At 46.1% G+C, this 21,425-nt stretch overlaps 1 protein-coding gene across 8 annotated transcripts in view; it reads right to left on the bottom strand.

The window, feature by feature from the left end:
• CENPT (centromere protein T) overlaps window positions 1–21,056 on the bottom strand; it is a 29,506-nt gene extending 8,450 nt beyond the window's left edge. For 2 of the 8 annotated variants that reach the window (XM_037408974.1, XM_037408978.1), the window contains exons 1-9: window positions 13,719–16,549; window positions 12,409–12,535; window positions 12,002–12,095; window positions 9,868–10,001; window positions 8,391–8,427; window positions 7,078–7,220; window positions 6,234–6,644; window positions 2,343–2,519; window positions 1,361–1,561 (exon numbers count right to left, since the gene is read on the bottom strand). In XM_037408974.1, the coding sequence (XP_037264871.1) occupies window positions 1,361–1,561; window positions 2,343–2,519; window positions 6,234–6,644; window positions 7,078–7,220; window positions 8,391–8,427; window positions 9,868–10,001; window positions 12,002–12,095; window positions 12,409–12,535; window positions 13,719–14,189 (1,795 nt within the window). In that variant the 5' untranslated portion in view covers window positions 14,190–16,549. The other 6 variants (XM_037408973.1, XM_037408977.1, XM_037408975.1 and 3 more) reach the window with 6 other exon arrangements.
• Between the last annotated feature and the right edge of the window lie 369 nt (window positions 21,057–21,425).

The raw sequence follows: 21,425 nt of genomic DNA, 5'->3' as shown, positions 1-21,425 counted from the left end.
GCCTGCCAGCTTCCCTTGCAAGCCAAGGACAGAGCAAGAACCCAGCATATCTGGTAATGGTGTCAACTTTGCAACCCCCCCCGTAAGAACCAGGCCATCCGCCCTGTTACAGAAGACAAGCCCAGCTACCAGAGGCCTCGGGTACCGAGAGTTAAACTCCACAACTGAGAGGGTCAGGGGTCTCTCAAACAAAGCAGGGCTGGGTGAACTACCATGGTCCCTCGCATTAGCTTCTTCTGAGGAAGCATTTCTGTGCACTGGAGGAACTGGGAGCATGATGCAGGGGAAGAGATTAGTTATGCTGAGGTTTCTGAGATAAGTTTTATGACTTATGAAGAGTGCATAATTTCTCATCTTCCAGCTTTTTCTTCTTCTCTTTGTCCAACAAGACCTGTGAGATGCTACTCTTACTGCTCTACCCTATCAGCAGAGATCTCTTCATCAACATCTTTCCATTTCTTCTTCATACAGCTGTGGTAAAGATAAGCACACTGACACACTACTGTTGACACTATAAGAACACCTACAAATTTCCTCATGGCAAAAGTGTACCAGATCATGTGTCACCTTTCGCCCTTCCACACTGCAGAAATACATACAGGCATTGGTGTTTTCACTACAGGTGAATTTCCCCACAAAGCCTCAAATCCTGGCAACGGGATTCTTTTAGGATGCCCTTAGTTCACCTTTTTATTTCAGGGTGTATCGTACGTCACAGAACTGTTAAGATCAGACCCAAAAGACGCCACTAAAACACACTCCGAGCATTCTCAAATGTGGCCTTGATCAAAGAGAACTCAGTCTGATGTATACATTCTTCCAAAAGGCTTAAGCACTCTTGGGGAAACAGAGCAGACTGATCCAGCATCTGAAGACCTGTTCAGAAACAGACACTTCCTCCTGGCTTTCTGGAAAACCAGCCTATGCTTTTGGTTAACTGGGAAGTTAAGTTTGTAACTACAAAATAGGGGTTCTAAATTAGGTTTCAAGTCTGGAGTCATATACATGGCTGTGTAAAGAGAAGTTAAACGTTAAGACATTAAAAAGTCTGCATGAAGTTAGAAGTCAAGCAGGAAGGAAGAATAAAATGAAGGATATCCCTATGTCACTGCGTAAAAACAGTTTTGCCTATTTGTGTGCTTCCATTACCTTCACCTCAAAAGTATGAGATGATCTAGGTCCCTGAAGCACCTGATGAGCCAGTAAGAATCTGGCCCTAGGAAGTGCAGCCAACAGCTTCCCCTCCACTGACATACTAAATAGTTAACAACATTATTAACCTACATTGTTCCTCAATCAAGATGTAACAGGGAAAAATTTCTCCAACTGCTTTCTGCTACTTCTGCAATAGTTTTCTTACCTTCACTCTCAGGGTCTTCAGCTTCATCCTCAGTGGGCCCTTCTTCCATACCATCCAATTCTATCTTGATAGCCTGGTCCTCTAGCTCATCTGCTTGTTCAACAGCTTCCTTCAATAACTTCATCCCAGATTTTTCAGAGGAGGAAGTGTGGGAATGCCTGTCCAGACTTTCACCTCCAACACTTTTGGTGATCTCATGTTCTAGATTTCCAAAACAGGACAGACACATCACTGAAACAAGTATCACAGCCAAAGTTTCAGAGCACTCATAAGAAAAAAAACCATCTTTCCATTCCTGGCAACATTGCCACTTATCATATTCCTGTCTCCAAGGATTAGGGTGTCCATACACTAAGCCAGATAAACTAAAGTACTGATGACTTCTCAACTTTTCCCTCTGTTACATCTAGGCATGCAGAGGTCCCACAAAAAAAAAAAAAAAAAAAAAAAAAAAGCACTTGGTAGAAGCCCAGGAAGTTTGAGTAAAATGTTTATCTGAGCTCCTTTTAAATGAACTTCCTTTCATAAGTATTTTTATCTCAAAAGAAGTCTTACCAAAGCCTTATGCAGCATGTTGAACACAGAAGACCTAGCAATTCAGGAAAAGTAACTTAAGAGATGCCAACTCGCCAACATAATCAGAGGGTCTCCAATTTTATCAATTGATAAAATTGGCCAATATTTTATCAACTGCTAAAACTGATTTGATTCTAGAACTTCCATTACTAAATTTTAATTAAAGATGCCTTCTGCAATTATATATTTCTAAACACTACTGCCAATGCAATTTTAGTTTCCGTTTGCACAGAACACAGTCCTTTCAGCTTAATATGCCAAATTTAGTCTGTTTTCCCAGTATTTAGCCCAGATTCCAGAATGCAAAGAGAGTTAACAAGTCCCTCTCCCAGCACTGATGCCAATAATGCAGCTTGAGAGGCCTCTGGCATTAGAGACACTCTGTAGTATTAGAGGTTGTCCTCACCAGCTTTGGGAGAGCCTGGGTGTTCAACACTGCCTTCTGCTATTCCCCCTTCTTCTGAAGAGGACACTTCTGGTTCAGCTCTGGCATCCTGTGCCACAGTTATCTGCAATTCTCCTTTCTCCCTCAGTGTCTTCTCCAAATCTTCAGAATATCCAGCATTTGCATGATGCTCTGCAGCTAAAATAGGAAATTCTATCATCGACCTTAGCTATAAAAAAACCCTCTCAATCAACCACCTGCATACAGTTTAAAAGACGTTGAAACTGACTCATGATAAGCAAATGGCGACAACCATAAGCTATAAGGGAAGCAGATGCAGTTCCCAAAAGTTTACAGCTAAGAAATGAACAACTTCTCCAGCATCTACTCTACAGCCACCTAACTAGCGTGCACATTAGATCCCAGCGCAGGAATTTTACTTTTCAGTAAGCAGAGCTTCTCCAGATCCGTCATCTCTACATCTATTCTCACTCTTGGCAATTGTGCAAAAGAGCAATTTCTTTTCCTTTAGGTCTAGCAATATGCTGAGTTTGTGCTCAGCTTCTCCTCCCCATTTCCTCGGCTTTTCTGAATAAACCATTTTATTCAGCCTTTCTGAATAAACCATGCAGAGATACACTGCAGTATAAAGACGAGAGCGCCCAGCAGTGGTTTTAGCCATCCCAGACAAGCCTCTGGCAGGAAGAATGAGGAGAAATAAATGGATACACAATTTGCATGTCTTTAGATGACTTCAGCTACCAAAGTAGCTACTTACTGAAGAGTACTTTAGTACTCCTTTTCCCTGCGTACTAAGTCTATAGTCTGCATGTCTGTTACCATGTAGCTCAATTCCAGCAGAAACCCACACAGGTAATTATTTGGAGAAATCTTACTGGGAACTCTCATAGTACTGTTGCTTGCTGACAGGTTTGGAAATCTTGGCTGAATCCAGAACCAGAAGCTGTAAAAGTGGATTTTTACCACCCCCTCCAGTGACTGGGAGTTTTCACACTCAAAAGTACAAGTGTCAAAGTCTTGCAAGCCCCAAGCCCCAGTGAAGGGGACAAGGAAGTCTGGCCAAAGGTGGTGCAAAAGATCAGTAATACCAATCTCACTAACCAGAACATAGGGCTCGCTACACCAATGCAGGGCAGTATCTTGCCTAGTTACATGAAATATTAACTAGCTTTGTGAGGGGAAGACAAAAGCTCAACTCAACACTAAGTCTGCCTAAGGCAGACAGGCACCAGTGCTTCTCCCACAATACTGCATCACTGCTGGGATCCAGTACTCCATCAGTAGCATCTGGTACTCCACTGTTACATTCAAGCATGATTTTTACCGATTTCTTTACTTGTTGCTAGTAGCAATACCTCCTGTAGTTTGGTATAACCTGCCAGCCTTTAGTGCCAGTTGCTCCTCTCGAATTTCTGCGCTGACAGACCAGGAAGCTGCTTGGCTGAATCATCTCCTTCAATGCTGCCCATGGCTTTTCTTTTTAAACCTCTTGTATTTCACTACCACTGTCCTTTTTCCGGGCTGAGCAGTTCTTAGCTTTAGTTATCCAAGACTGCAGACACTACTCCACATATTTGATTATTGCTAATGGTAAAACTGTTTTTCTCTGCACCTTCTTTCTCCAGTTCTGTTAAATCTATTTAGAGATGGAGAGGTTAGAACTGCTTGCAGTATTCGAAAGGTGAGCATGACAATTATTTCAGCAGTGGCACGGTGACGTTTCATCATCTTCCTTTCATAAGAATTTTTACATGTTACTTGCTTTCCTGACCATCCCCCCCAAGCTCTGAGCTGGTGTTCACAGAACTAACAATACTGAGGTGACTTTCATCAGTCTCAAGAGTCACAGCCCATTTAAACTCCACAGGTGCACCCAAGTAAAACTGTAACAGGACAACAGATTCAAGAAAGATTACAGGATGCCAAGCTTACACAACTGTAAATTTAGAACTGAAGAATATCTGCTGCCTTAATGAACTACTCTCAAAGAACTGTTTAGAACAAAAGGCTGTATCTTCATAATAAAAAAACATAACTAATTTTGCTGATACACCTGGTATGTGCAAGCAATTACTTATGGGCACTGCAAGTATTCAGTTTCAAATTCTAATAACAAAACTGTTGGTGCTACAGTGTGTTCAGTTTCCATACTGACATAAGGTAATTCATACGAAGCTTTAGACATAGTTAAGCCCCAGGCAAGTTAAACTGCATGACAATGGTCTTCTCATTTCCGGACACTGTCAAAGGAACACTGGGAAAGACTTAAAAAGGATCCTAAACTGGAGTCTAGAAAGTGAAATTCAACAAAACACGCAACTTTTGTCCACATATACCCAAAGCTTTATGTAATGACTGGGTAACACCTGCCACCCTCAGCATCCATGCAGAGCTTTTACCATACTTTTCCCTTGCAACACGGAAAGCACTTCTTACCCTCTCTGAAAATCCCCTCCTGTTACGCTTTGTTCATTGCATTAGCCACCTCTTCTTCTGTATTGCTTACATCTAGGTCTTCAGTTATATGGGACACAACTTCCTTCAAAGATAGGCTGAAAGATCTCTCAGGCTTTAGAGTGACTGAGGATCCCAAACATTTACTTCAACTTCTGGACGGCAAAGAGCAGCTCTGGAGAGGACTTGTCAGAAGAGGACTAATCTTTTTCTGTTGATCTCTTCCCTTATCCTTTCCAAACAACTGTTCCCACCAAGCTTGCCACAGACAACACTCTAGAAGCAGAGTATGGTGCAACAGTCCACCAGGCTTTAATTAATTTCAAAGCTTTCTACAGCAAGAACTCTTCTCCTGACCTGAGCAGTACTGAATACACCAACCATTCTTTAAATACAGTTTCTGTGGCCCTTCTGACATAGGATCATATAAAATCCTGAATGAAAAAGAAACAGTAGTTGTTCATACTTCATGGCAAGCATTGGGAGTTTTGATATAAGAACTGCATGAAGCTATTTACTACAGCAGATCCTATCCTGGCTAGCCGCCTCAGGTCACTAAGCAGAAAATTTTAGGGTTACAACTGTGCCTCGGGACCTGGTCTATGCAATATGAAGAAAATGTGATCCTATTTACAGGGAAATAAATGCAGAAGAGAGATACCAGGCACCTGAGAAAAACTGGCAAGTGACAGGGCTTGCAAAGCATTGCTACAGTGACCAGGGACGTGATTAACTCTGTCCAAGGGATTTTTAAAGCCCTGGAGGCAACAAGGCAGTTAGCTGTGAAATATAAATGACCGTATCAGGGTAAAAGTTTAGATTAGTAACCTCCTGACACTCCAAACTGTCAACAATTCCTACATTTTATCTCCTTATCTCACCATATTTGTGACCAATTTACGGCGTCCACTTCTGGGCTCCCCAGTACAAGAGAGAGATGGACGTACTGGAGAGTGTCCAGCAAAGGGCCATGAGAAACTTAAGGGACTGGAGCACCTCTCATAGGAGGAAAGGCTGAAGGAGCCAGACTGTTCAGCCCGGAGAAGAGAAGGCTCAGGGAAGATCTCACCAATATAGGCAGGTACCTGGGGGAAGGGTGTCAAGCAGATGGAGCCAGGCTCTTTTAGTGGTGTCCAGTGCCAGGAGAAGAGGCAACGGGCACAGACTAGAAGACAGGAGGCTCTGTCTGAACATAAGGAAACTCTTTTCACTGTGAGGGTGACTGAGCACTGGCAAAGGTGGCCCAGGGTTTGCAGTCTCCATCCTTGGAGACACGTAAAAGCTGCCTGGATGCAGCCCTGGGGAATCTGCTCCAGGTGGCCCTGCTTGAGCAGAGGGGCTGGAGAAGATGGCCTCCCAAGGTCCTTTCTTACCTCAACCCTTCTGTGATTTCAGGTAATACCTGCTAAGCCCCAAGCCCTAACCCATAGTACTCACTGCCAACTGCCACCTCTTCTGAAACAGAAAGCTGTTTCATTGGGTTACTCTGCTGGGAATGACTGTGCTTATCTTCTTGCTGGTTTGCAGGTGTTCCTGGAGAAAGAGGAGTCATTCTGCCAGCATGCTCATGATCAAGGATTAAGTTCTCAGAATTTCTTGGTGTCCTTCTTGTATCTGTGCCCACCAGCCTTGTTTCCTCTTGAGCAGCATCAGAAATCTTGCTTCTCTGTGCTGAAGTTTTTGAATTCAATAGCTGTGGTTCAAGAACAGAAAGCTTATTTTGGCTCTGATCATCAAACTGAGGCTGAACAAAGAGCTCTGTGTTACTCAGCATGATTTCCACGTCACTGGTCAGCACGGTGGTTTGAATCTCAGATGCTGTTTGTGAGTCCACAAGATACTTCTGTGCTGTTTAGGAAGTTTTAAAACAAATTCTATGTGAAAAACTGTTCAAGGCCACAGGGACACACATTTATTACCAGGACTTGCATAATTCAACCAAATTTTATTCTTCCTCCAGAGATCAAACACTGAAACCGTATCACCACACTTCGGTGCCCCTAACTTTCTCTACAAACCATCTCCCCCATACCCAGTTATGAACACCATCCCAAACGATTCCTGTAGTATAAATCACCAAACTGGGTAGGGCGCACATTTAAGTGCATAGAATCAAAGCAACCACAGATGCAGAACCTCATTCTAATCTTGCATCCCAAATTACACTGGACTTCTGTGAACGTGCTAGTAGCATTCAAATCGTACAATACAGACCACTACTTCTAAAAGCCACCTTATATAAGGCCCACCCTCCCAAAACAGGTAGTAACACAAAAGAAACCTTTTCTTTTCAGCATGTTCTGTTCCACTCCACCTTCAAAAGCTTCTATGTCAATAGCTCTGCGATTTTTTGGCCTCCGGAGCAAGCCTCTCTTTTCAACAGTGTCTGGTGGGATCACGGTACCAAGAGACATGCTAAGAGACCTGTGAAAAAAGAGAAGGAAAGAAATGATTTTCCGAACTTACACACTCCTCTTTTACCCTCAAATTACAGACACAGTGCCACTAACAGACATTTCACAAATCCCTTCACTAGGAGGAATTTCCCAAAAATACCTTTGAAGAATGCATGCCAGTCTACTTTAAACAAATAGTTTAATTTCATGATACCACCTAACATCAGGATATGTATAACAGAGATCAGGAAACAGACATTTTATAGCCTCCTACCTCAAGAGTGCTGCAACAATATCTGTCAAAAGGTTCAGAAATTTTAAACATTTTAAATAGCAAAAAAAGAAAAAGGAAAATAAAACATTTCAGAGTAAAGACATCCTCTAGATGACAGCAGGGTGGTAGGAGGACTTCAGAACAAGTCTAAGAAGCTGCTTAGTATCAGTATTCACAGCAAAGTACAGCTACCAACACCCTGTTAACTTCTTTGAGATGGGAGCTAAGACAGCAACAGGCAAAGTACAGGAAAAAATGTATCTCATTGTATGTATTTTGCATCCTAAAGAGACTGGCCATGCTCAGCTACCTCCTGTCACTCTCCCTAGGCAGTCTGATCAAAAAAGGGGGTTCAAAGGATTCAGGGATAGGAAGTACAGAACGCAGCCCTATAAATCACCTTGCTTGGCACTGCAGGCAAGGGCTGCAGTAAGAAAGGTGAAATAAATTGCTCACCATGGCTAAGATCAATAGCAAATTATACAGGCAACACAGGAAAATAAGTTCTTTGACTTGCTAAAAAACTTTTAAAGTCCAAGAAAGTTGGACTAAAGACTGTGTAGATGCAACTGATGTGATGGGTCAAATAACAGGCAGAGGTAATAGTCTAAGGTATATTGTGTACTGATTTATTGCTGGAAACATTAGAATGAAAGGAAAAAGAGAACAATCCTAGTAAGTAAAGAGGAGCAACAGTAGCGATACCAGCTAGACCAAACTGGGCATACAGAGCCACATTTTCTGAAAACCACAAGGTTTAACATCTTCAAATTCCATCACCAGAGTGGGAGACGATTGCGTTCGTAATAACACAAGTCTTTATCCTGAACCTAGGTATCTGGGTTCTTCACACTACAGAGGTGATGAATCAAGGCATCTATAGTTAGGACAGCAAGAATTTAAGACGTTTTAGTTCAAACTCACCGAGCCAAAGCGGTGCTGCTGTCCAGCGTTGACCGAGCTAGAAAAAGTTGGTGACGCATTAGCTGAGAACTTACCCTCTACACAGCAGGCGACAACAATACCTCAATGTATCTTCCTCTTTCTAGAATCAGTTATACTACAATCCTCAAAAGTAACATTTTGGTGAGAACAAAATTAAGGTGACAGGTTTGCTTTGCAATTGCTTGTCTGTGTTTCAGAACTGCATATTAGAATTCTAATAAGCGATTTCTGAAAGGGTAATAAAACAGTTATTTCGAAGAAAATTTGATATGGTACATGCCCTCATACTCAGTAATACTAATCTTACCACGTTAATAGCAAGATGCTAGACTAGGGCCTCAGTCACAACCACCCTTCAGCAATCCAAGTCAAACATTAAAGCATCTGGAAGCTTTAGAAGTACAGATAATTGCTCCACAGACTGTTGGTGAAACTGGAACTCAAACCTTGCTTACTCACAAAATCGCAAAAATCCAAAAGCAGATCTGGAGAGCAGGGACATAATCATGCTCATATTAGAAAATACTAGAGCATGCACCTTCTGGTTTTGCAGAGCTGCCCGCAGCTTATCAGAAGATATTCAGATTGGGTACCAGGCTAAAAAAAAGACAAGTTGATTTCTTGACCAGAAGTGAGGCCAGGTGGGATCCAACTCCAGATTAAACCATCCGAACACAGCTGTCTATATTCCCATTAGTCAAGCACAATTAATCCAATGTAGGCATCTGCTTTAGGGTGAGCTGAATCGCCCTCCATACTCCACCAACTAGATCACCCCTGAACTTCAGCAGGACTTCAGTTGCACGTACACACAGACCCAGAGCATCTATAACTCGGAGCTGAGGTACTGGTGTGTGTAATCTGGAGCTGAATCCCACCCTTGAAATGTACTCCAGTTGCTACTGCCAATAGGATATGGAAACCAAGGTGAGGTGTTTTAACTGCCTCTGTTAAACTGCAACTAAAATGAAAGTTGTATTTACCAAATTTGCAAATTTATGTTTAAAGGGAAGACTTACTGCAATACTACATTATTCCTTTCATAAAACTGCAAGACACTTTTTTCCTCAAGCAAGAACTTTATAACTTATTTGATATAATTGCAATGAAAAGTATGCAGCCTGTTGTATTTTCAAGTTTCTGCGATTGAGGGGAAGACAGAGATTGCTTCTTTTGGAGACACTCCAAAACTCAAAGAGTATCAAGTTGCAAAAATATTCCAGAAGGTATATACGGTTAAGGGAGAGCCTGTAACTTGGCTCAAAAAGGCTTATTTTAATTTGATAGGAGGAGCTTTTACCTCCTCCGCTAACGCCTTCACAAAAAACAGTGCAATCTTACTTCCAAACATGCAACTGCCCAGCTGAGAAGCTACTAAGAACTAAACTGCAGCAGATGAAAATTAGTTGACAGCAAACACAGAGCTGAACAAGGTGATTTTTTACTGCAGCCTTGCCTTGGTTCTGGGGAAGCCGTTCATCTGCTGCTCTCTCAAATTCAGAAACGCTGATTTTCCTTCTCTTCTTAGTCATACGGAATGTGGCAATAGATGCATCCTCAGGAACAAGGTCTGGCAGTTGCATTTCCCCCCTACCAATACAAAGCAAGCCTTTAACAAAGGACAGCATTATTCCTTAGCTACCTTTGAAAGGTCCCTGTAACATCACTGAAAAGCAAATTAAAATTATTTGACCTTGCTGCAGCAGAAGTAAGGAACTAATCCGTGATTAGCTCAGCAAAGCAAGAACGTGTGTCATTCCCTCCTACTAAATCAAAGTAAATGCTCAAAAGAGAATCAAAACTTGAGTGGTTATTCAGAACAACAGGGCTGAGAAAGGTCAGACTAAGAGTAAAAGCTTGGACTTCCAAGAAGCTCCATCCATAGCTCTCCTTCTAACAGCACACAGGGGCTATTAGGCTTGCCAATCATTACAATGTAAATAAAGTCATCATCACCATGAAACATTACGTACCACCAAGCGCACTGGCACATAGAACAGGCACATAATACCCCAGTCAGGCACCGGGATCAGTATCAGAAAGCGAGTTTCTGAGTTGTTTTCCCCTCACTGAGCACTTCCAAGAATCCCCTCTAATCAACGTCACATTCAGGCAGCAAGCTGCTGCCTGCACGCCACACCACGTCCCACAGAACTAGAGCAGAGCGTCCCTCCCAACAGCCAGGACCTGCATGCAGCAGATGCAGCATTCTGTATCCTTTTGGTACAAACAAGGTGGCTTCAAGATAGCAAGAACTGTAAGGGACTCCCTGTTTACAGGTCTTTTCCCCTTACAAAATAGGTTTTTTACTACTCACAAATGCAGCTAGGTTTTGTTTCTTACCATGAGTATAATGTAAGCCTAAGCATTAGAATTAACTGGCTTGTAATGGGGAACAAATGTAAAGCAGTGGGAAAGGGGAAAAAAAAAAAAATTTGCTCATTTTTTCACATCTGTCCTGGAACATGCTATTACAACCAGGGAAAGCAGTGACTTCCCAAATTCAAGAAAGTTCACGTCAACTAAAAGGCGGCTGTGAGGAAGGTTTTGAAACAAGTCTACACCTGTTTACAGCTAGCTAACGTATGGAATATAAAACCCTGCAAAGACCCAACCGTCTTGTCTTTTCATTTAAGAAAGGTTGATGAGAAGCACAAAAACCTTCAAGAACTACAAAAAGAAAAATCAATAAAGAATTAAAATAACATTACTCATCTAGTCTGAATTAAAAAAACACACAAATAAACAAGCCGCCCCACTTAACAGAAAACTCAGATGTCTACTCCTCTACTAAAAAAAATGTGAAAGACAGAAGTTTGCTTAATATTTTATATGGTCTGTTTAAGGCTACTTACAGTCAATGCAAAAGGTTTAGCTATAAAATCACATTATTTGGAAGTCTATTTTGCAGTACACAAAAACAAGCCCTACCACTTCCTTCTATTTCATAACGAAGTGGAAGTAAATGAACCACACTTCAGCCTCTCCAGTCCAGTCAGGCCTATAAAATATTAATGGCCGCTAAACACAAATAAGAGCATCTGAGCCTCAGGCAAACCTCACCTCTGAGCTACCCTACAGGAAGGAAGTTAAACCACGCACCCCAAAACAAGGACAACCAAGAAGTAGTAATACCATGAAAAGCTGCAGCAGCCTGTGTTTTAAATACAAAACACAGCCATCACTCATTTATGCCCCTGCATTGTCAGTACATGGCCTGTAGCCTTGGGGAAATCCAAGAATTTCTGTCTTAGTCTCTGTCACAGACAGCTAAGAAAAGTATGCTTCCATCAGGAGCCTTACTTTAATCAGCACTTCTGCCACAACAATTTTATTAAAAGCCTGCATTTAAGAAAGGGGACAAGCAAATACTTGCAGTATTTCCTATTTGGTCCCTCAGTCCCAGTGATTCCTATGTGACTTTTAAAGCTGGAAAATTATTTTTGAAAATCCCACCTGACAGAATGTAATTCTGATCACTGAAACAGCAGTAGAGAAATCCTGCTCCCCAATCCCATTGTAGGAACTGCACTGTACCTGGTAGTGTAAAAAACAGGAAGTAAAAATGAAAATTTAAAAAAAGTACTTACATGTTGGAAATCCTCTTAGCTGGGAGTTCCCATACAGGTCCTTCTGTTTCTTCATGTTTAGATATCCTAAGTGCCAGAGGTGAAACTTGTGGCTCTGCCAACAAATGAAAACATTTCCTTTCCACAATTCAATCCAGCAAGAATGCCAAAACGCAGCAGACTGTCAGATCTACGCTACATTTTGTAACTTACATTTACTAATCGGTTAAAATACTGACTTGGTAAAAACTATTTGGGTTCTAACTCCCAGGAAGGCTGGCATGTACAGTGACAAAGCCAGCAGTACAGACAAACGGCAGCACGGCGGTTCCACGAGCCACAGCAGACCTGAGCTGAAGTTCACAACAGCACGTGCCTCTAATTACACTGTCCTTCTGTTCTCTGCTTTCCTGAAAAACAGTACTTACGGGTCTGGATGATTCTCTTGAGCATATTCCGTGGGGTGTCATTGTCAAGATCAGGGAACACAGCTGGTCTCTGCTTCACCAAGGTGCTTCTGCCAGAATTCTTGTCCTTTCCTGAACCAGGTATGTTCTGAAGAGAGAAATCACAGAGACACATAGTTCCAAACTTGTACCTTCCATCATTACAAAGCAACCTTGACATCAAAAGCATTCATCATCTGTCTCCTAATAAAAATCTAAGCTAGCTAACACAAAACATTTTCGAAATACACTTTCTAAAAAGAAATCATGCACGTGCACTGCACACTTTGGTTTTGGACAGAAGACAATTCACAACAGTGTATCGTTGAGGCGGGTTTCAGTGAGCAACTCAGGCAAAAGCCTGAGGGACTTGAAAGCACAGCCCCCGGCCCTGCTGCACCTCACGGCCCTCCAACCCTCACAGCCCCCCGGCCGCCCCCCTCACGGCTCCTCCGGCCCCGTCTAGTCTCCAACCTAAAGCAACCCAAAACTGCGCAACGGAGCCGCCCAGCCGAGGCGCGGGGCGGTAAGGGCCCTGGCTGCGGGGCGAGCACCGAACTGCGCGGTTTGGGCCCACGCCCCGGTTTAACGGCAAACGAGAACAAGGCAGCGTCCGCCGGCTAGCCCCAAGGGCCGCGCCCCGCCGCGGCCCCCCCGCCGCGGAACCGCCGGGCCCTGCCCGCCACCTTGGCCGCTGCCCGCGCCGTGAGGTGGCCACTGCGGCGGGCCCGAGGGGGCCTGTCGGCCATCGCTGGGTAACGGCCGCGCCGTCCGGCCGTGCCACCTCTCGCGAGATCAGGGCGGGGCGGGGCGGGGCGGTGCCTCCGGGAGCGGTGGGCGGCGGGGGCGGGGGCGCAGCGCAGTGTGGGGCGAGTAGTTCCGGCGCCGTGCCGCCGCCGCGGTGCATTGTGGTCCGCGTAGTTCCGGTGCGGCCGCGGCGGGCGGCGTTGGCGGGCGGCGAGAGGCCGCCGTTGGCCTTGTGGGATCTGTAGTTCCGCGGGGGCCCCCCGCGCCCGCTCTCCCCGCCGCCGGGGCTGCCCAGGGGTCCCCCCGGCAGCTCGGGAGGCCGCCCCGCCATGCCGGGCTTCACCTGCTGCGTGCCGGGCTGCTACAACAACTCGCACCGCGACAAGGCGCTGCACTTCTACACCTTCCCCAAGGACGAGGAGCTGCGGCGCCTCTGGCTGAAGAACGTCTCCCGGGCGGGCGTCAGCGGCTGCTTCAGCACCTTCCAGCCCACCACGGGCCACCGCGTCTGCAGCGAGCACTTCCAGGGCGGCCGCAAGTCCTACCTGGTGCGGGTCCCCACCATATTCCCGCTGCGCGGCGTCAACGAGCGCAAGGCGCAGCGGGCCGCCCGCCGCCCCCGCCCCGCCGCCGCTGCTGCTGCCACCGCCGCCCAGGGCCCCGGTGCTGCCGCCCCCACCGAGGCCCCGGCAGGGGGCGCGGCCGAAGATGTGAAGCCCATCGACCTGACGGTGCAGGTGGAGCTCGGGTCCGGGGCGACCGCTGGGCCCGGCCCCGGGAGGCTCCCGGCGGCGGTGGGGGAGGAGGGCCCGGTGGAGGGCGGCCCCCCGGACCACTCGTACTCGCTGTCGTCGGGCACCACGTCGGAGGAGCTGCTGAGGAAGTTGAATGAGCAGCGCGACATCATTGCGCTGCTGGAGGTGAAGATGAAGGAGATGAAGGGCAGCATCCGCCGCCTGCGCCTGGCCGAGGCCCAGCTCCGTGAGGAGATTCGCGAGAAGGACCGGCTGCTCCATGCCGCCAGCGCTGGCACCCGCAAGCGCCACGGCCTCTGAGGGCTGCCGGGGCCCGGCCTGGCCCAGGGCTCCGCACCTCCGAGCCCCTGCCGCCCTCTGCCAGGTTCCCGGACAGAACGGAGATGGGGCCCCTGGCTCGCGCTGCCCGCTCCCTCTTGCCCCATCAAAGCAGCCCACCGCTGGGCCAGCCCGTGCCACTGGATTTCCCTGCCTAGATGGGGCGGCCACTGTCAGCTCAGTGCTGAGCCCCTTTATCAATCCGACGTTACCCCAGAGCTAGTGCTGCTGGCACCCTGTCCCTGCCGGACCTAGCAGCGCTCCCCCCATGCCAGCAGTGGCAGAAAGCGCTTCTCTCAGTGTGGATGGGACCCGTGTCACCACTAAGCAGACGCAGGGTACCGGTTTTCAGCAAGTAAACTTGCTCTGCGTTACATAAAGTAGAGGCAACACTACCCCCTGGAGAAGGCGTGTTGGGAAGCGCAGTTGGCACCGTACCCTTCCTAGGATCGAACAACGATGCCGCACATGGCCTCGCTTAGCAGAGGCACGAGGAAAGCTTTAGAAACCCTCTCAGGGTAATGTGTTTCTTCAGTAAATTACTGATGCCATAAAAGACTGCTGTTTCTAGCGTGAAAGAATCCTCAGATTAAAGTAGTACTTGTACTGTGTAGTTTCTGCTTTCTTCGCAGTACATACGTATTTGTTACAGATGTCTCGATGCTCTCAACACTAGTAAGGATTACAATCTGGTACAAAGAACTCGGTGGCATTTGACAGCTGTAGTTTATCTCATTGGCTTAAGAACTCTCTCTAATGAAACGGAGGCTTTGTAACACGTTGGAATTTAAATCCTTGGCTTTCTTTCAGAGAACTGGGATGAAACAGAAGCGAAGCAAGTTTCTCTGCAGTGGTTGCAAACCCTTGCTGTCTAATCCTAAACTAGTTGGCATGACTAATAATCTGTACATTAGGCAAGACCTTACTGAAACATGTTTGCGTGTTCTAAACCAAGATTTTTAAGAATATTGTAACAAATTATGTGGAATGATTGTGTAGTTTCTATTTCTAGCCAGCATTAGTCCCCTTACTTTTCAGGAACAGGAAACCAAATCAGTGTTGGCTGGAAAGAGGGTTGGAGTGAGGGCAGCAAGGCTACTAATTTGGCTTGAATATGTACTTCCAGGTTAGCCAGTGGAGCAGATACATCCACTTTGGTATCTGGCGCTTTGGAGGAGGAGGAGGAAGAGGAGGGTATCTGGTGCACCTGCATAGTAGCTATATGGCGATGTGTACTTAGCGGGTACAGCTTCAGGAGTGATGGAGGTGGAAAACAAAAGGCAGTTCACCACGATGTGCCCGTAATTACATTCAAGGGAGGAATGCCCAGGTGTCTTCTGGGTCTCTGAGAGCTTTCTCCTGTAATCAGAGTGCGTTGCAGTCAGTAGATCAGGATGTCAGTTTTACTGAATTTTATAGAAGTTATTTTCTAAATGTAGAAAGTATCTTTAGTTTGAAAATAATGTAATCTTTGTAACACTGGCTAATGTAGCTTTACAACTGTAAGTTTCGTACTCTGTATAACGGAACAAAAGGGCACAGCGCAATTTGGTAGCTGCAGGTTTATCGATCTTGTAGCCCGTTCAGCTAAAGGCATTGGTTGTCACAGCCTGCTGTGTGATGCATGGGTCATTTTTCTATTAACGTGTGTACTGAGTTGGATGGTTGACTGTAAGGATACTACAGGTCTATTCATGTACTAAGTATTTCTCATTATTTCATTTTAATTTATTTGCTCCAGTCTAGATACGTAGCTTTTCACTTCAGCTCCATGGTATACTGATTTTCCTGCGAGTCAAGTAAGCAGCAATTTTTTTTTTTCTTGGTTGGTTGGTTGGTTTGATTTTTCTTTTTTTGTAGGGAAGGCAGGTACCTGCTACACCATCTGATTTAACATATGTAATTGGTCCAGCAGATCTATAGGCTCCCATCAAGACAATAGGCAGCACAACATCCCTCCTCACAAATGAGACTGGTTGTGCGTCCTAGCTTCTTGAGAATGTGCGTGTCGTAACAGTCGTGGTACTTTTTCTACCATTGGAATGCACTTCAGGATGTTCAGCCATTTGGCCTGCTGGACTGGTTAACTGCTGGACTGTTCAGCTTCTCCAGGTTACACTGAGGTGCTAACATGCTTAATTTTAATAAAGTATATTTTGTTTTGTTATGTTTCCTGCTTCCGTGCTGTGTATGTGTATATATATTTCTGAAAGGTCAGTGGCTGTAGCTTGTCTTCTCTTTTGCACCATTTGTTTATTCTTCATGAATTCCACAGCTGTAACAGCACAAATATCTTTACATTCCTGTAGGGTGAGGAAGAGAAGTTAGAGTTCTGTTCAGGGTGTTACATTCCTGCCCACACAGGGGTTACACACACAGGAGTTACAGCTGTTCCTATGAGCAAAGGGCTGTTAGGACAGGATTTCTATCTAAATAGCCAGGAGGAATTTGAGCAGTGAAAACCAGGCTTCCCTTCCTTCCGCTGGAGGGACAACAGGACTCTCCCACATTATGTGTAGTGGAGGAAGGAGAAGGGACAGCCTCTGTGAAGCAGCCTAGCGCAGGGAAGAGCTAGCACATAGTATCTCTGAATTTGTAACTCCACTTCTCAGAGTTCCTAATTTCAGATTGTTTTAGAGCTATTAGTCTTGAACAATCGTAAGCAGCAAAAAAATTCAGCTGGGCCTCAAGCATCACATTTTCAGGTTGAACTGGGAATATTACGTGAAGCAGTGTGGCAAAAGCAAACACTTTTTCTCATGCACACTTCCCTGTTTGCCACTAAATTAAGGCAAGCGAGTAATGGTACTGGCAGTGAATTAAGAGGCTAATTCTGTAGGAAAGCTTCTTAGTATGCTAACAGACTGCATTACTGCTCTATGCAAATGCTTTTTCTGCCACTTCAGCTCCTCACCTTTCTGCATCCTGTATTCTAATCTTACCTATATCCTCGCCATATTTTTCTTCTACCAGCTTCAGCTATTGTTGGTTGCCACATTCCTCTGTGTGTATATTATCAAACGTTAGCCCTCCAAGGGGAGTTGAAGAATCTTTAAAATAGCTTTTATGGTTCTAAGGGAAAACCTTGATTTCATGTTTATAACAGTCAATCACTCCTAAAGATTAATAGTAATGTCCTTTCTGGGTTCTGTGCCTATTTTTAATTTTTTCTGTAGTAACAGGGTAGCCTTTAACCTAGAGGGTTAATAATTTTATTTTACTTAAGACGATGCATTCTTGCTCATCGTCCTCAAGCTGTAGGGCTCAAGTGCTAAACAAGTCACATGTTCCCTAAGTAGCCTGTATCCAGTGTCATGATACAAGCTCACCAACCAGTTCAGCTTTCCAGTTACACAAGAAATCTAGAAATATAACTCCATCTATGGCACATTTGGCCACGCACTCCTAAACTCCTGACAGCATGGATGAGGCTAACGCAGGATGCCTATAATGGGGAGAGCTGCTAGTCAGGCTATCAGCTGGCTGATGGCATTTTCGACATCTGTAGAAAGTTCCTGGTTGTTCCTTCCCTGGTTTCCCAAACCAGCTGACAAAATCACACCATGACTGGTTGAAGCTCAGGCTACACTGAGTAAAAACAGCATTCTAACATTCACAGTCTTCACCTAATGGCTCTATGCATGTATGCAAGCTATGCGATCCAAACGTCCAGATTAAACAGAAGAACTGTTTTTCCAAAGGTGGCGTTACCTCATCACCTGGCTCTACCTGAAGCATTTGCACTTCCAAGGACTAAGGTTTTTGAACTTTAATAAGGTAAAAATCAGACTTTGTGAGAACGGAGGATAAAAAGAGTTTTGGCGATGGGGCCCTGTGAGAGCAAGGTGGTGAGCTGTAGCCTGAGCTCTGTGTTAAGTTCTTCATGATCAGATATGGATGGGAAAGGACAGAGGGGCTCTTATGTGACAAGAAAAGTTAACAAGCTGAACCAAATGGGAGAAAGACAGAGAAGCTTCTCTCCAATGCAAACCACTCTTCTGTAGGTGAAATCCTAACCAATTTCTTTGCACATGCACAAGGCTTGCTCAGTTCACCTTTATTTCAGAGATCAGGATCACTCCCATTACATTTTGGGCAGACAACTATTTTCATGACTTCTAACACAGCATCTTTCGCAGGGTGAGTTTCTCCATGAGGACTATCCTTTGGTGTTCTGCCCAAACTCTTCACCTGCAGTTCTTCTCTGCCATTGTTGGAAGCCATTGTGTTGGAGGTCAGTGTGTTCCCATGCCAGCTCCACCTCTGTCTCCCCATCTTGAATCCTGCCTCCAGCTTCAGAAACTGCCTCCTCTTACAGCCCTTCCCACTGTTCCTACCTTTGCCCAGGGCCCTGATGTGACAGGGCAGAAATTACTGTGCCAGTGAACATCATTATGCAGAGGCTGGGGACTCCTCTGGGAACTAGTGTGCTAGAAAGCATAGACTGATAGACTGGATGGCAGATATCTCTCTGATACAGCCTCAGACCTCTCTGCTCTCTATACAGACAGCAGAAATGCTGAAATTCTGGGCTAAATCAGGGATAAATTGAGACAAACAGTGCCACCAACCCCAACCTTCTGCTCCTTGTTCTTACTTTCCTTCTCTGCATCTCACATGGCCTTTTTTTTACCCTCATTACAAGGGCTGTTGAGGCCCATTCTTGGGGCTGGCTCCCCTCGCTATTCTTGATCAGAGCCCAGGTAGTCTGGTGGGCTCATTGTATCATTCCCAGATCCAGAAAGCAGCAGCTGCTGCCTCCCAGGACCAACAGTAAAGGAGGAAGCATCCAAAGCTTTCACATTCCTCCTGAGCAGAACACGGGAGCACTCCCAGGATCCCAGTGTCACAAATTCATCACTATCTAAGGGCTGGGTGAGAACCAGGCAATGAAAATTTGCTCCACTCTGATCAGGATGGATGCTACTGAGCCAAGTGTACACTTCTGTCATGCACTTCATAGCACAGTCCCATCTTCATTGCCTTGATGATTCTATGGTTTTTCGATTGCAAGATTTTTAGGGTAAAAAATGTCTCTCTTGTCCACTTACAGTGACCAGCAAAGCAGGGCTTTGAAGCTGCCTGGGCTCCTAAGTGATACCCCTCTTAATCTCTGCTAAAAAAATAAAGAATCGGCATCATTCAGCTGCTGGCCTATCAGTTCTCACTTCAAAAGGCTGGTTGTTTCCCCACAGAAATACAACAGTTCAGATAGGGGTGCTGGGACAGCCCAGAGACCAGATGGGCAACCACAAGGCACCAGCTGCATCTGTGCCTGTTCCACAACTCATCTGGAAATCACTGTGTGGGAAAAGGAGAAAAATGGCGTGCTCTTGCAGGCAGCGAGGTTACCATCTGCTGACGGACCTTCACCACTTCCCTTCTCTCTGGAAACACACTTTCTGATGGAATATGATTTAGGAACGGCTCTCACACAAGCAAAACATTCCTAAACCCAGCTACCTTCTCCTCAGGATGCTCCATTCAGCCCCCAGCATCTCATTTCTACTTTTCTTCCCAAATCATACAGCAATTCTCCCTCAAAAAATTAAAAACAACACTGCACAGAGCAGAAAGGGGCAACTAGCAATACCTACTGCACTGTAGTGGCAACTACAGGAACAGCAGAAGGAAAATCAACACGATGCTATCCTAAAGCCTGCAAGTTCCAGGCCTGAGTCCTATGTTTGGAACAGACTCTGCAACACATCAGCTAGAAGAAGGGACGCCGGGAGGTCCATATCATGCAAATCCTTCTCATGTCTTTTCATCTGGTCAGGCTGGCCGTGCACAAACTCTGTAAATAACACCTGTGTAAATGTCACTGGCTCTACAATTTAAAAATTTAAAAAAAAGAGTTTGTTCATGATACAAATCCTTGAGCTGAGTCCACAAAGAACTGTGATCAGGACAATGCCAGTCATTCCACCGACATCTTCCCCCCGCTGTGGGAGAGACATCAGTCACAGCCACAAGGTACAGAGCACCTGAACGCATCTCAGACTGGCAGCTGGAGATCTGACAATGCCATGACAAAGGCAATGAAAAAGCTTAGCATTTTCTCCCAGACTTGAACCAGCACCTCAGTCATAAAAAATGTCAGAGAGAAGGGGGGCGGTGGGGGGAAATCACTTATTTCTTGTTCAGCTTCTCTTCACCTGGGCTCAGTGGAGTATCAGCTGCCTGCAGTCTCTGTTTCCAGGCCATGTGGGATAAGAAGCCATGAGATAGTGACCAACAGAGTGTTGGCAATCAGGTTTGCCTTTTTCCAACAGGACAAACTTGTTGGAAGACAGTGCAACATCAAGAGTCCAAGAAGGAGGCTCAGTGTCCACCACCTCCATCTCCTTCCCAGCACTGCTTTCAGCAGCAAGTCTGGGCAGATGCTCTGCCGACCCATCTCTGTGCAGGGCTGCGCAGTGCCAGCGCTCTATGGAGCAGACAGGTACCGCTTGGGTTTGCCAGCAGGACCTGGGGACCTCCCAAGCTGGGCCAAAGCACCAGGACAGGGCAGCTGCTGCCCTTCCAGGCACGGCCCTGTGAGCTAAACCACAAGGAAAGCTGTGGCACCCCAGAGCGCCCGGGGCTGCTGCTGGGGTGGGCGCGCAGGCTTCCAGGAGGCCCAATAATCAGGATTTATCTGAAGGCATTTTTCTACAACCCAACACCTCCAGTGCTAACTTCTTTCACTGCAAACAAGCCAAGCGCGTACTTTAAAAAAAAAAAAAAAAATATTTTCTTCCACCCACTGTATAGCTCTTGTTAGGAGAGCTACAGCTCCCTCGGGACGTGGAGTTGTGGCCGCGGCTCGTTGCCCGCTTCCTCGCCCCGGGCCGCTGGGCCGCCGCGGCGGAAGCCCTTCCGGGGGCAGGGGAAGGAGCCCTGCCCAGGGGCAGCCCCTCACCGCCACAGGCCCTAGGCGGGCTGCGTGTCCCCGCAAGCCGCCAAGGCCCTCTTACAGAGCGGCGGCGGCAGCGGTTACCCGCCTGGCACGCGGTACCCCTCTAAAGCGGGGACGCTCGCCTTCCCCGCCCCCGCCCTTCCCTGCTCCGCCACCATCCCACAGTGCTCCGGGACGCCTCCGGCGGGGCCAGCACCGCACGGTCCCTTTTCCCTTCATTCAAATGAGGCGAGGCGGACGGCGGCGCGGGGGACGCCGGGAGGTGTAGTCCTCTTCGC

This window comes from Falco rusticolus, chromosome 15 (assembly GCF_015220075.1).
Source record: "Falco rusticolus isolate bFalRus1 chromosome 15, bFalRus1.pri, whole genome shotgun sequence".
NCBI classification, from domain to species: Eukaryota; Metazoa; Chordata; class Aves; order Falconiformes; family Falconidae; genus Falco; species Falco rusticolus.
Note: the sequence above shows the minus strand (reverse complement) of the source record. Positions and strands in the feature narration are given on the sequence as shown.